Source organism: Fonticula alba, assembly GCF_000388065.1.
Source record: "Fonticula alba strain ATCC 38817 unplaced genomic scaffold supercont2.5, whole genome shotgun sequence".
Taxonomy (NCBI): Eukaryota; order Rotosphaerida; family Fonticulaceae; genus Fonticula; species Fonticula alba.
The window spans coordinates 1017182-1028645 of NW_009242975.1; the positions used below are offsets into that span (position 1 = coordinate 1017182).

Below are 11464 nucleotides of genomic sequence, written 5' to 3' on the forward strand. Positions count from 1 at the left end.
CCCCCCCCTGCGGCCAGGTGCCATCACCATGGAAAAGCGCATGGCCGTTGTGATGTGCCGGCTGGCCGTGCGCCCGGATGCCCCCCCGCCGGATGACTCGCCCATCGAAGTGTGGACCTCTGGCCAGCCGGGGTCGACATCGGCCAGTGCGACGCCAGGCTCGAGCGCCGACTCCTCCCGGTCGAGCGCCGGGCGATCGGGCTCCCGCTCGACGCCGGCCTCCCAGAGCCGGACCCCGCCGCTGGCGCTGGCCCCGGCCGAGGAGCGCCTGCTCAACTCCGAGACCGACCTCTTCCGGTCGCCCCCCTCGCCGGTGCTGTACATCCAGGCCTCCACGCTGGAGGACGCCCTATCCGAGGATGTCCTGGAGCAGGGGGCCCTGTCGCAGGCGGCCAGCACGCTGCTGACCCAGGCCCTGCAGTACTACCTGCTGGCCAGCGAGCGCGAGCAGAAGGCCCTGCCGGCCCTGCGGCAGTTGGTCCGGCGAATTCGCCACCAATACCTGAAGCCCTGCTGGGATGCTTTGGAGCGGGCGAACGCCGTGTGCTCGCGGCGCGAGCGCCTCGTCGGCCGGTGTGCGGTTCTCGCCAGCGGCCTGCCCCGGCCCACGGTCCGGGATCGCTCGGCTCGGCTCTTTGGCGATGAGTCCCAAGCCGGCGGCTGGGCGACCGAGCGCCAGCCGGGCCTGGAGCGGCTGGATGCCCGGCTGGCCGGATCGCGTGCGGCCACGACGACGACGACGGCGGCGACGGCGGCGACGGCGGCGACGGTGGCCGCGCGGGCCACCCAGGGGGAAGTCTCGCCCCCGGGTGGGGCGCACCCGATTGCCGGCGGTCGCTTCGGCGAGGGGGCCCCCTCGCCCGGCTCGTCGCCCGGGGTGCCATCCTCCTCGCGGCCCGAAGACCCTGTCCCCACGGGCCTGCCCCCGGCGCCGCCCATGAGCGAGTCCAGCTCCTCCACCGAGCGGTCTTCCGATGAAAACAGCCTCGAAGCCCCCGGCGCCCATGGTGGTGGCCCGGCTGCCCGGCCCAAAGGCCCGGCGGCCAGACAGGCGGGCCGGCCCCGAGATCCGGATGGTCTGCTGGAGAGCCGGCCAAAGTCCGACTCCCAGCAGGGGGAGGGGATATCATCGTGCGACGCGCAGTCGCGTCTCGAGCGGTCCGGCCTCGGCTCGCGCGGTGGTGCCCAATCAGTCACAGGTCCAGCTGGCGGCGGCGGCGGCGGCGGCGGCAACAGCAGCAGCAGCAGCCACTATCGCCCGGGGCCGCTGGCTTCCATGCAAAGGGCTCTGGAGCATGAGCAGGGACTCGGTCGGTCTCGATCATCGTTGACTTTGCACCGGAACCGCACCGGCGAGCCGGACAAGCCGGATGAGCCGCCGGTGGCCGCACGCATCCGCGGGTCCCTGGCCAAGGGCTCGCGGCTGCGGCGCCTGTCGCGGCTGTCAGCCTGGGACACGGCCCCGGAGAATGGGGGTGAGGGCCGCCATGCCGACGAGGCGGACTCGCCGAGTTCCGGGCTCGGCTCGACCGAGCCAGGCGTGGCGGCGGTCACTTGCCGGTGCGACCCGACGGCTGCCGGGTCCGGCGTGCCACGGTGCGACAATTGGACGGAATTCCGCCGGCTGACGCAGATGATCAATGAGGACGTCCCGATCTTGGTGAAGGAGCTGATCCCGGAAATCATGCGCCCGGCTTCGCGGATCCTGATCAAGGCCATGCACGCGCACTCGGCCCGTTTGCGCACCGACTACGGGGCCATCCTCGAGACGCTGACCCACAGCCGGGGGCTCTACTACAGCGGGGTGCCCCTGGCGGATATCCTTGCCGAGGAGCATGTGGCGCCGGTGGATTTCGGCGACCCCGAGCTCGGGAGCGCCGAGCGCCTGGACCGGCGATCGCGTCAGAGCGAGATGCTCCGGCGCCGGGCGGCCAACCGCCACCGGCGCCGCCCCCAGCCCGGCCGTGCATCGGGGCCCCCCGACCGGGAGCCGCCCCCTCCCGCAGGGACCCAGCCGCCAGGGCGGCCCGGCCAGGGTGGTGACGCTTTGCCGGGTGCCGAGTCGGGGCCCAACGTCCCCGGGCCGAGCCCCGCGCCGCGCACCCTCTGGGGCCGACAGGTGGTCCGTCGACCGGCAAACCTGTTTTCCGGGCGCGCCGACATTCACAGCGCCGGCCCGCCCACGCGCCGACGGGCCCCGGGTGACCATGCGGTGGACAGCGTGCTCGGCCGGGTGGCCAAGAGCCTCATTCCCGGGAGCTCCTCGGAGGAGCTGCTCACCTCGCAAAGTTCCTCCGAGCTCCCGGGCCCGAATTGGTATGGCGCCACCTCGGCCGAGGGCCAGTCCCCCCCGCCGGCGGGCCCGAGGGGGGCCGGCGGATCGGGCCCGGCTTCGGGCAAGCAGGCCCGGGCCCCGGCGGCCGCCTCGACCGTGGAGGCCCCCCCCGGCGACGATCGGCCCCACGGCCCGGCCTCCCTGTCGGGGGAGGCTCTGCCGCCGGGGCACCCGCCAGCCGCCGGTGCCGAGGCCAATGCCCGCCAGCGCCAAAAGAGTGCCCAGTCCAGCAGGACAGCCCGCCGGGACTCCGCCGGGCGGGAGTCCGGTCCTGCCGGAAAGGGCACCAACCGGTACCTGCCGATGTCGGCCAGCCGGTCGGACATCATGAACCCTCTGAGCCGGCCCGGGCACTTGGAGAAGCTCCAGCGCAACATGAGCTTCATCTGTGCATGCTACCTGCGGGCCAGGCGACGGGTGGTTCGGAGCCTGGGGCCGATGCTGCAGCAGCTGCGCATCGTCAGCCCGGTGGCCGTGCGGATGCTCCTGGTAAATCAGCCCCGCCAGACCCAGGCGGCCCGGTACCAGGTCAAGTGTCGGTATGCCATGCTGGAGGCCGAGCGAGCTGGCGAGAGTGCCCAGTCCGCCCGGGCGGCCGCCATAGCCATGCGCCCGGGGGGCTTCCTCTCCTCCCATGGGGGCCGGTCCAAGTCCACCGAGCGCCGGCTGCTGGATGACCAGGCAGGCATCCGCCAGCCGGGGGGGAACGCCGGCGCCGCCGGTGTCGCTGCCGCCCCCAAAGACAGCGACAGCCCTCCGCCGAGGGGGCCGACCATGGCAGCTGCCCCAGCCGACCAGCCGACCCTGGCGGAGGATTCCGGCACGGTCACCGGCCCGGCCACGGACACGCCGGCCCAGCCCAGCGAAGCTCCAGCCGAGGCTGGGACCTTCGCCCCGCCGGTGGCTGTGGGAGTGAGCGGGCCGCCGATACCCACCGAGGACGCTGGCCCGGCGATTGCCCCCCCGGCCAGCCCGGCGTCCCTGATGGAGGCACTCCCCGAGCTGAAGAAGGGTGGCACCGAGCCGGCGGGCGCGGCCATGTCGCCGGCACCGGCACCGGCGCCGGCCGGCGGCGACAACATGCCGACCCCTGCCTCGTCAGATGTCTCGCCACGACGCAGTCCCAGTTCCATGACCTCCCTCGACATGGTGAAGCATGTGGAGTCTCTGACCAATGACAGTGCGTCCCAGGGGGCGGGGGAACCAAGGCTGCGCCTGAGTGGTGCATACACACACACCCTCTTTCTCGCTCGCTCTCCCCCCCCCTCTCTCTCTCTCTATCTCTTTCTCAGCACCTCTGCCTGTGTCCATGTCGAACTCCCACATCCTCGTCGCTCTTTCTTTCGCGCAAGCCGAGTGTTGTATGATGGTGGGGGGGGGGGGGGGGGGGATGCACATCCCGACGCCGGGTTCCCACACTTCTCGACCCGTGGCCGGTCCCATCGTGCACGCCCACCACACGCTCTAACAGCACCACACGCCACCGAACCCGAAGCCATCCTCCCCGCGGATGATGTGCTCTTCCGTCCGGTCGAGGGCAAGCTTCGCCTTTCCGAATCCAACCGGAGCAGTCAATTGTGTAACGAGTGCGAATTCTCCCGGAGCGCCGATATGTTCATGGAGATACCGGAGCAGGCACACACCGCGGGCCCGGCCGACGGGGAGGCGCGCCACCGGTCGGCCGGGTCCAGCCCCTCGCATGTGTTCCCGAAGACCGGGAACATGGTGCGACCGGCCTCGGCATGCCAGCACGATCGCGCCCTGGCCCCGGTGTCCATGGGCCCCGGCGTACCCCCCTCGACCCCGGTGGGCATGAAGCACGGTGCTCCCCCCCGTGAGGAGGTCCCGACCGAGGTGATCTTCTCGCCCCTGCAGCCCACCCTGGATCCCTTCCACGAGAGGGACGACGATCGAGCAAGTCTGCTGTCGAAGCGACGGCGCCGGGCCCTCCTCCTGCGGTCACAGAGCTGGCCCTCGCTACTGACCCAGGCAGCCAAGCGGCAGATGGACACGGCTCCCGGGGGGCTTGTCGGGGTCGCTGGCTGGCTGCAGTGTCGGTCGGAGCCCTGGCGTGCCACCTCCAGCCACGGTGCCACCCCGCCTGGGGTGTCACCCCCGGGGGCCACTCCACCCCCCCCCTCGGCCGATGCAGGGCAGACGCCCCTCACCCGGCACATGGATGGCCGCCTGGGGCCTGTGCCTCTGGGCACGCGTCCGGCCGGGCCCTTCCTGGTTCTTGGTTCCGCGGACAGTATCACCCAGAGACCCATCATCAAGGTGCGGGTGAACGCCCCGGACCTGGCGAGGGCCGAGAGCATGGCAGCGCCCGAGTCCACGGGCGGTGCCTGGTGGCAGGGCGCCATCGCCACCGGGCTCGAGCGCGAGTGGTCCGGCCCGCATGCCGTCGCTGACGCCCTGCCCGGCGGCCAGCCGGGCCCCTCCCTCCCCCGGGCGGAGGGGGCATCCTCCGGGGACTTCTTGCTCTCCTGCCAGGAGGTCGCCGCGGCCCTGGTGTCGCGCGCAGTCATGGTCGCCTCCAAGAGCATCGCTCGGGGGATCTGGACCCGCGAGCCGAGTCCCAACCCGGTGGGCGGCTGCTTCTCCACGGTGTGCAAGCAACGCGCCCAATGCCACCCCAGCAGTATGTCCAGCCGCCAGCCCTCGTTCACGGACAAGCCGGCGTTCGCGGCCGGCGGCGCCGGCTTGCTTCAGGACTTCCGCGTTCTTCATGGGCATGGCGCCGGCCTCGGAAAGGAGCCGGCCCTCCATGCGGCCCCGGGCGCCGGGCTACTGCCCGCCGCGCCGGCGGTCGCGTCCTTTGCCCAGCTGGTCAGCGACCTCGGATCCCCCATGCCACGCCTGTCGGCCGTGCTGGTGACCTACCCGCCGCCTGAGGGCGGGCTTCCCGAAGGGCGAGTCGGCCCCGGGCGGGGGGGAGTAGCCGATGGGGGGCCGGTGGCAGCCGATGATGAAGCGGGCCTCGCATGATGGGGTTCTCTCTCCCTCGCCCCCCTTCTTTTCTCTTGTTCTCTCTCTCTCTCTCTCTCCCTCTCCTTGGCGGCTTTCTCGGTTCCCTGATTTGAGGCATGTGGACCTGTGCCTGCAGCGCGCGCGCGCGCGCGCGGGGGGGCGGAGTGGGCAGAGAATAGACCATTGCCGCTCTGCGCGCCCACCACGGCCGAAGAGGCAACCGAATTAAGCATCTTAATTGCCCACGAGCGATTCTAAACCCCGGTCCTGGGGGGGCGATCCCACGCGCGTGACGGACCGTCCCTGAGGGGATTTTCACCAAGCCACGCACCATTTTCGCCGCATCGCCCCGCTCCAGAACCCGCAGGCTGGAGGGGACATACTAATTGGGTGGATCGGTGTGGGGTGGCTTCTTCGACGGCGCGTGCACTCCGGAGTGGGACCGTGTGTCGGGGTGTGCGGACGCTCGGGCCGGGACGGCACCCGCCCATGACGAGGGGGGGGGGGGCGGGGAGGGCGCCGCGCCAGCCCGGGTCTCGGCGAGTACGTCGGGTGTCCTCCCCCCTCCCAGGGTGCTGACATGTCTCTTGGCCCTGGGTTTCTCGCGGGATTCGCGGGGATCTGGGTCCGGACACGCCCATGTGTGCATTCCGCCAGGGTGCGCAAGGGTCCCCGAGGTGCTTGGCTTGGTGTGAGCCATTTTTCGTGGCCCATCTTCCCGGCCCAGCCACCGGACTGCGCTCCTAACCGACGGAGTTTCCCTCACCCCGGGTAAATGCTCTCTCTTCTCTCTCTCTCTCTCCCCTCCTCCTTCTTGTTTCCCCTCTTCTTCTCTCTCCCCACTACGTTCACCTCCGTCAAGCTCCCTCCCTCACGCACTCACCTCCCCCTCCCCCTTGCCCTCCCGCCCCTCTCTCTTTCGCCCCTTGGGATCACCAGACTGCCTTGTGCCCTTCTCCGCACCGCGCTGCCCGCCCTCCCCTCCCTCTACACCATGTCCACGAAGTTCAACCGCCCGCGCATCGAGGATGTCCTCACCCAGCGCTTCTTCATTCGCCCCTCCTTCGACATCTACGGCCCGGTCGGTGGTCTGTACGATCTCGGCCCCCCGGGGTCTGCTCTGCAGGCCAACCTGCTCGAGGAGTGGCGCCGCTTCTTCGTGGTCGAGGACCAGATCCTCGAGCTGGACACCTCCATCATGACCAAGGAGGATGTCTTCCGGTGCGCAGCCTCGCTCTGGCTTGCCTGTGTCGTCCCTCCCGGCTCCTCCGCTGACTTTCCCCACCTCTCTTTCCCCCCCCCCCCCTCCCCCCGGGTCCTGTGCTCAGCACGTCCGGCCACATTGAGCGCTTCACCGACTTCCTCGTCCGCGATGTCGTCACCCACGAGAGCCTGCGTGCTGACCACCTTCTGGAGGGTATGCATGCGCCTCCTTCCTCCCGGCCCCCTCTCAAAGGGCCCCCCCTTTCCCGGTTTCTTGCTCACCCTGTCCAACCCCCCCCCCCCCCCCTCGGTGCTGCCCTGCCCTCGTTCCCACCCGTGGCCAGAGTTCCTCACCAACTATCTGGCCAAGGCCAAGGTCTCCGATGAGACCCGCGCCGAGATCGAGGATGTCATCAAGCGTGTATGTGTCGCAGTCCCTCTCTCTCTCTCCGCCCCCCCCTCTCCCCCTGCTCTATCCCCCGTCGAGTGACTGTTTGCTGACCCTTCCCCGCCGCCGCCTTTCAGGTTGACGACTACAGCGGCGAGGAGCTTGGCGCTGTCATGAAGAAGTACAACGTCAAGTCCCCGGCTGGCAACGACATCACCGACCCCGCCCCCTTCAACCTGATGTTCTCTTCGAACATCGGCCCCCAGGGCAACGTCAAGGGGTACGTTTCCGGCTTCTCACTGGGGGGGGGGGGTCAAGGCCCTCCCCATGCTGTTCACCCTCTCCTCGGTTCCTGACCAAGTCCTCTCTCTCTCTCTCTCTCTGTCCTCCCTCCCCTCCCACCCCTGTGACTCCGCACGATAGTTACCTTCGCCCGGAGACCGCTCAGGGGATGTTCGTCAACTTCAAGTACCTGTACGAGTACAACAACTGCCGGATGCCCTTCGCCGCGTCGCAGATCGGCCGCGCCTTCCGTAACGAGATTTCCCCCCGGTCCGGCCTCCTGCGTGTTCGGTGCGCCCACTTTCCCCTGCCCCCTATTCGCTGATGTCGCTCGCTGCCTCGCGCTTCGGGGGCTTCCATTCGCCTGTCCGCGCGCACACGCACACACGCCCGATCACCTTCTCTTTGTCCCGCTCCCCTCTAACCTCTCCTCCCCCCCCCCCCGCCCCCCCTCTTCCTCCTCCTCCTGGCGCCCTGGTCAGTGAGTTCACCATGGCCGAGATCGAGCACTTCGTCCATCCCGACCGCAAGGACCACCCCAAGTTCGTGACCGTCAAGGACATGGTGGTCCCCCTGTACCCTGCCCCGCCTCGTGACAAGTACGTGTGTGCCTGGGCCCTCGGCAGGCCTTGTGCCGTAGGGGGGTCCCTTCTCCGCGCTTCCTGGCCGGTCTTCCCCACCTGCTTGGGGGCCCCTTCTCTAACCTCCTCCCGCGCATTTCGCCGCTCTCCAACCACAGCCCCGATCAGCCCCGCGAGATGGTCCACATGACCCTCGGCGACGCGGTGTCCCAGGGCATCATCAACAACGAGACCCTCGGCTACTTCCTTGGCCGCATCTTCCTGTTCGCCAAGCGCATTGGCCTGCTGCCGGAGCACCTGCGCTTCCGCCAGCACGGTCTCAACGAGATGGCCCACTACGCCGCCGATTGCTGGGATCTCGAGGTGGAGACCTCCTACGTGCGCCCGCCCCGTCCTCTCCCCTGCCGTGCCCCTTGCCGCCGCCTTGCTGCTGTGTGGCCTGCGCCGCATGCCCGACTGACCACATTTCCATTCCCCCCTCCCCCCCCCGCTCCCCCCTCTCCTCCGTCCTCGTCTCTCCCTGCGCTCGCGGCCACAGGGCTGGGTCGAGTGTGTCGGCTGCGCTGACCGCTCCTGCTACGATCTGTCTCGCCATGAGGAGGTCACCCGCAAGGGCCTGGTCGCGGTCGAGCGCCTGGAGGAGCCTTACTTCGAGGTTCAGCGCAACCTGAAGCTGAACACCGGCGCCATTGCCAAGACCTTCCGCCAGCTGACCAACACCGTGAAGAACCACTTCCAGGGCATGGGCCAGGCGGAGCTGGAGGCCCTGCAGGAGCAGATCAAGGCCATCGGCAGCGGGAACCTGTCGTTCACCATCGACGGCCAGACTCACGAGATCGACGTCAGCTACCTGACCATCACCGAGACCACCAAGAAGGTCGAGGGTGCGTACCCCCGCCCGCCGCAGGCCTGCCGCCTTCGCGCGCGCGTGCACACACACACGCACGCGAGGCCGCCTCCGTCCCCGGTGCTCCGACTGACGATCCAATTGTTCCTCGCCCCCCCCCCCCCTCCTCCTCCCCCGTCTCCCCATGGCAGTGCGCGAGTTCGTCCCCGGTGTCATTGAGCCGTCCTTCGGTATCGGCCGCCTGCTCTACTGCATCCTGGAGCACACCTTCACCCTGCGCGAGGAGGACACCGCCCGCAGCTACTTCCGCTTCAGCCCGCGTCTGGCCCCGGTCAAGGCGGTCCTGGCCCCGCTGTCCAACAACGCTGCCTTCACCCCGCTGATCGAGAAGCTCTGTATGTTCTCCGCGTCTGCCCCCCCCGCCCGCACCCCTCCCTGTTGGCTGTGACTCTGACCATCCTCCTCCTCCTCCTCCTCCCCGCTGCTCTCCCGCCTCCCCCCCCCCCCTCCTTCAGCTGCCGACCTCCGCAAGCACACCATCATGTACCGCATCGATGACTCGTCCAGCTCCATCGGCCGCCGGTATGCGCGCCTCGATGAGATCGGTGTCCCCTTCGCCCTGACCGTGGACTTCGAGTCTGTCAAGAACGAGACCTGCACCCTGCGCTTCCGTGACGACCCGCGCAGCCAGGTCCGCATGCCGATGGCCGAGGCCGGTGCCCTGGTCGCGGATCTGGTGGCCGGTACGACCACCTGGGAGGCCGTCCTGGCCAAGTACCCCCTGCACACTGCGCAGGATGTCTAAGTGCCATGAGCATGGGACCTTGGGGGGAGGACCATGTGCGAGGCCTCTTCTGGTCGTCGTCCGTATGCGTCGGTTGCTGCTGTTGCGTGCGCGCACACCTGCTACTCTGCCCCTCTCCCCCTCCCGGTTTGTATGGCACCTGCATCCGCCCGCCTTTGCTTGTGCGTAGGATGGACGCTTCCCGCTGGGTGCGTTGCTGTGCATGTGTACGCCCTGCTGGCGCGAATAAAGATGGGGTGTCTATTTTCTCCCCCCCCCCCCCTCCCCACCTTTCAGCGTGCATGAGCTTCCGCACAGGTCAAAGGTGCACACCCGCGCACAGATGCATTTACATACACCCGCACACATGTATGTGGGTGTGCGCACCACCACAGTCCCTCCGGGAAGCACCCAGCCCCCGCTCAAGGACAAGACCGCTTGCCATCAAGAGCGTGGAGATGAGAGAGTGTGCAGAGATACATTGGAGGGGGGGGGGGGGAACGCAGGCAGGAGATGGACATTTTCGGAAGGGGAGACACGGGGGAGAGGGAGGTGCGTGTGCAGAATATCAAGGCCTCGGCAGCAGAGCGCCATGACCGGCCTTTTGCTGTTCGGTGTGCGCTCGTCATGACACTCGCGCGCCTCGCTCTCTCCCTCTGACATGGTGAGAGAGAGAGGAGCCGTGAGAGAGAAAAAAAAGGGGGAAGAAAGAGACACAGGAGCGGGAGGGGGGAGGAAGGGGCCTGCGACACAGGGAACACCTTCTCCCTGCCCCCTCCCCCCCTCCCCATGTTGCGCGCTTAGTTGGCCAGGGTCTTGGGCATGCCGGCCGCGTCGAGCAGCGAGGCCTCAGGGTCGGCGATAACCTCCGGACCACCGCCAGGCAGGGAGAAGAGCAGGCCGTCCACGGCGCCGGGGGCCGCCTGGAAGGGGGCGACCAGCTCGGCGGTGGCGGCGGGGTTGGCGGGGGCGTAGTCGGCAGCCGCCCAGGCAGGCAGGACCTCGTCGTGGGCATCGGAGAACCAGGCATCGCCGTTGGCACGCAGGCCATTGGCCGGGCGGTAGAGGGCGGCCACGGCATCGAGCCAGGCACGGCAGGCCTCGCGCTTGATGTAGACCACGGCATTGGGGCCGGCGTCGTAGGTGTACGCGGCCATGATGGCGCCCTGCTGCTCGTTGAAGCGGTGCACCAGCTGAATCAGGTCGCGCGAGGTGTCGTTCAGGTAGAAAATCGGCGGGTAGGTGTCCAGGCAGGTGGCATGGAACTGGTTGCTGTCCTCCATGGTGAGCTTGGCGAAGGCGTCGAAGTCGCGAGCGGCGATGGCCTGGCGCATGGCCTCCATGCGGGCCGGGACCACGTGCGCCGCGCGGTAGGTGTGCAGCGGGGAGGTGCGCACGGTGGTCTGCATGCCGGAGGTGGAAGAGACGGTCTTCTTCTCGGCCGAGACGATGTGCACGAAGATGGCCATCTCCGGCCAGTGGCCCTCGTCGGCCAGCTGGACGGCGTGGCTGCCGAAGTCCTCGTCCTCCGGGCTGGCGGCCTCCTCGTAGCCGTGCTCCCAGGCGACGTAGCCGCCGAAGAGCGACCGGCAGGCCGAGCCGGAGCCCTGGCGAGCGATGCCGGACAGGACGTCATTGCCGGCCTGCAGGCCGTACGCCTTGGCCAGGGAGAAGGCCAGGCAGGCGAAGCCGGAGGCCGAAGAGGCCAGCCCGGCGGCCGTGGGGAAGGAGTTGTGCGAGGCGACGTGCGCGTGCCACTCGGCCCGGGGGTTGCCCTCCTGGCGGGCAAGGCGCCGGATCAGGTCGAAGACCTTGGCCAGGCGGGTGCCCGCGCGCGAGGCATTGGCATCCTCCTTGCCGTTGAGCCACAGCCGGTCGGCCGGGTGCTCGGGGCTCAGGTGCACGGAGGTGGTGGTCCGGAGGGCCTTCTGGCTGAGGGTGACCGAGATCGAGCCGTTGGTGGGGAGGTTGCGCTCGACATCGCGCTTGCCCCAGTACTTGATGATGGCGATGTTGACCGGGGCGGTGCAGGTGACGGAGGCGGACTCGGACATGGTGTGTCGGGGGGGGGGGG

At 69.1% G+C, this 11464-nt stretch overlaps 3 protein-coding genes across 3 annotated transcripts in view; 2 read left to right on the forward strand and 1 right to left on the reverse strand.

Annotated features, from left to right (window-relative positions):
* Positions 1-5323, forward strand: part of H696_03413 (hypothetical protein) — a gene marked incomplete at both ends in the record, with an annotated part of 7709 nt that extends 2386 nt beyond the window's left edge. The window contains 2 exons of the mRNA XM_009497279.1: positions 18-3515; positions 3807-5323. Coding sequence (XP_009495554.1) covers positions 18-3515; positions 3807-5323 — 5015 coding nt within the window. The remainder of the gene's footprint in view (positions 1-17; positions 3516-3806) is intronic.
* A 735-nt stretch (positions 5324-6058) lies between these two features.
* On the forward strand, positions 6059-9681 carry H696_03414 (glycyl-tRNA synthetase). Its single transcript, XM_009497280.1, has 11 exons — positions 6059-6076; positions 6245-6526; positions 6634-6722; positions 6853-6929; positions 7034-7176; positions 7320-7469; positions 7661-7777; positions 7918-8137; positions 8298-8643; positions 8798-9001; positions 9122-9681. Exons 2-11 carry the CDS (start codon positions 6300-6302, stop codon positions 9409-9411), a joined length of 1863 nt encoding a protein of 620 aa, XP_009495555.1. The 5' UTR covers positions 6059-6076; positions 6245-6299; the 3' UTR covers positions 9412-9681.
* On the reverse strand, positions 9659-11462 carry H696_03415 (hypothetical protein). The gene has a single exon (XM_009497281.1). It carries the CDS (start codon positions 11442-11444, stop codon positions 10191-10193), a length of 1254 nt encoding a protein of 417 aa, XP_009495556.1. The 5' UTR covers positions 11445-11462; the 3' UTR covers positions 9659-10190.
* Between the last annotated feature and the right edge of the window lie 2 nt (positions 11463-11464).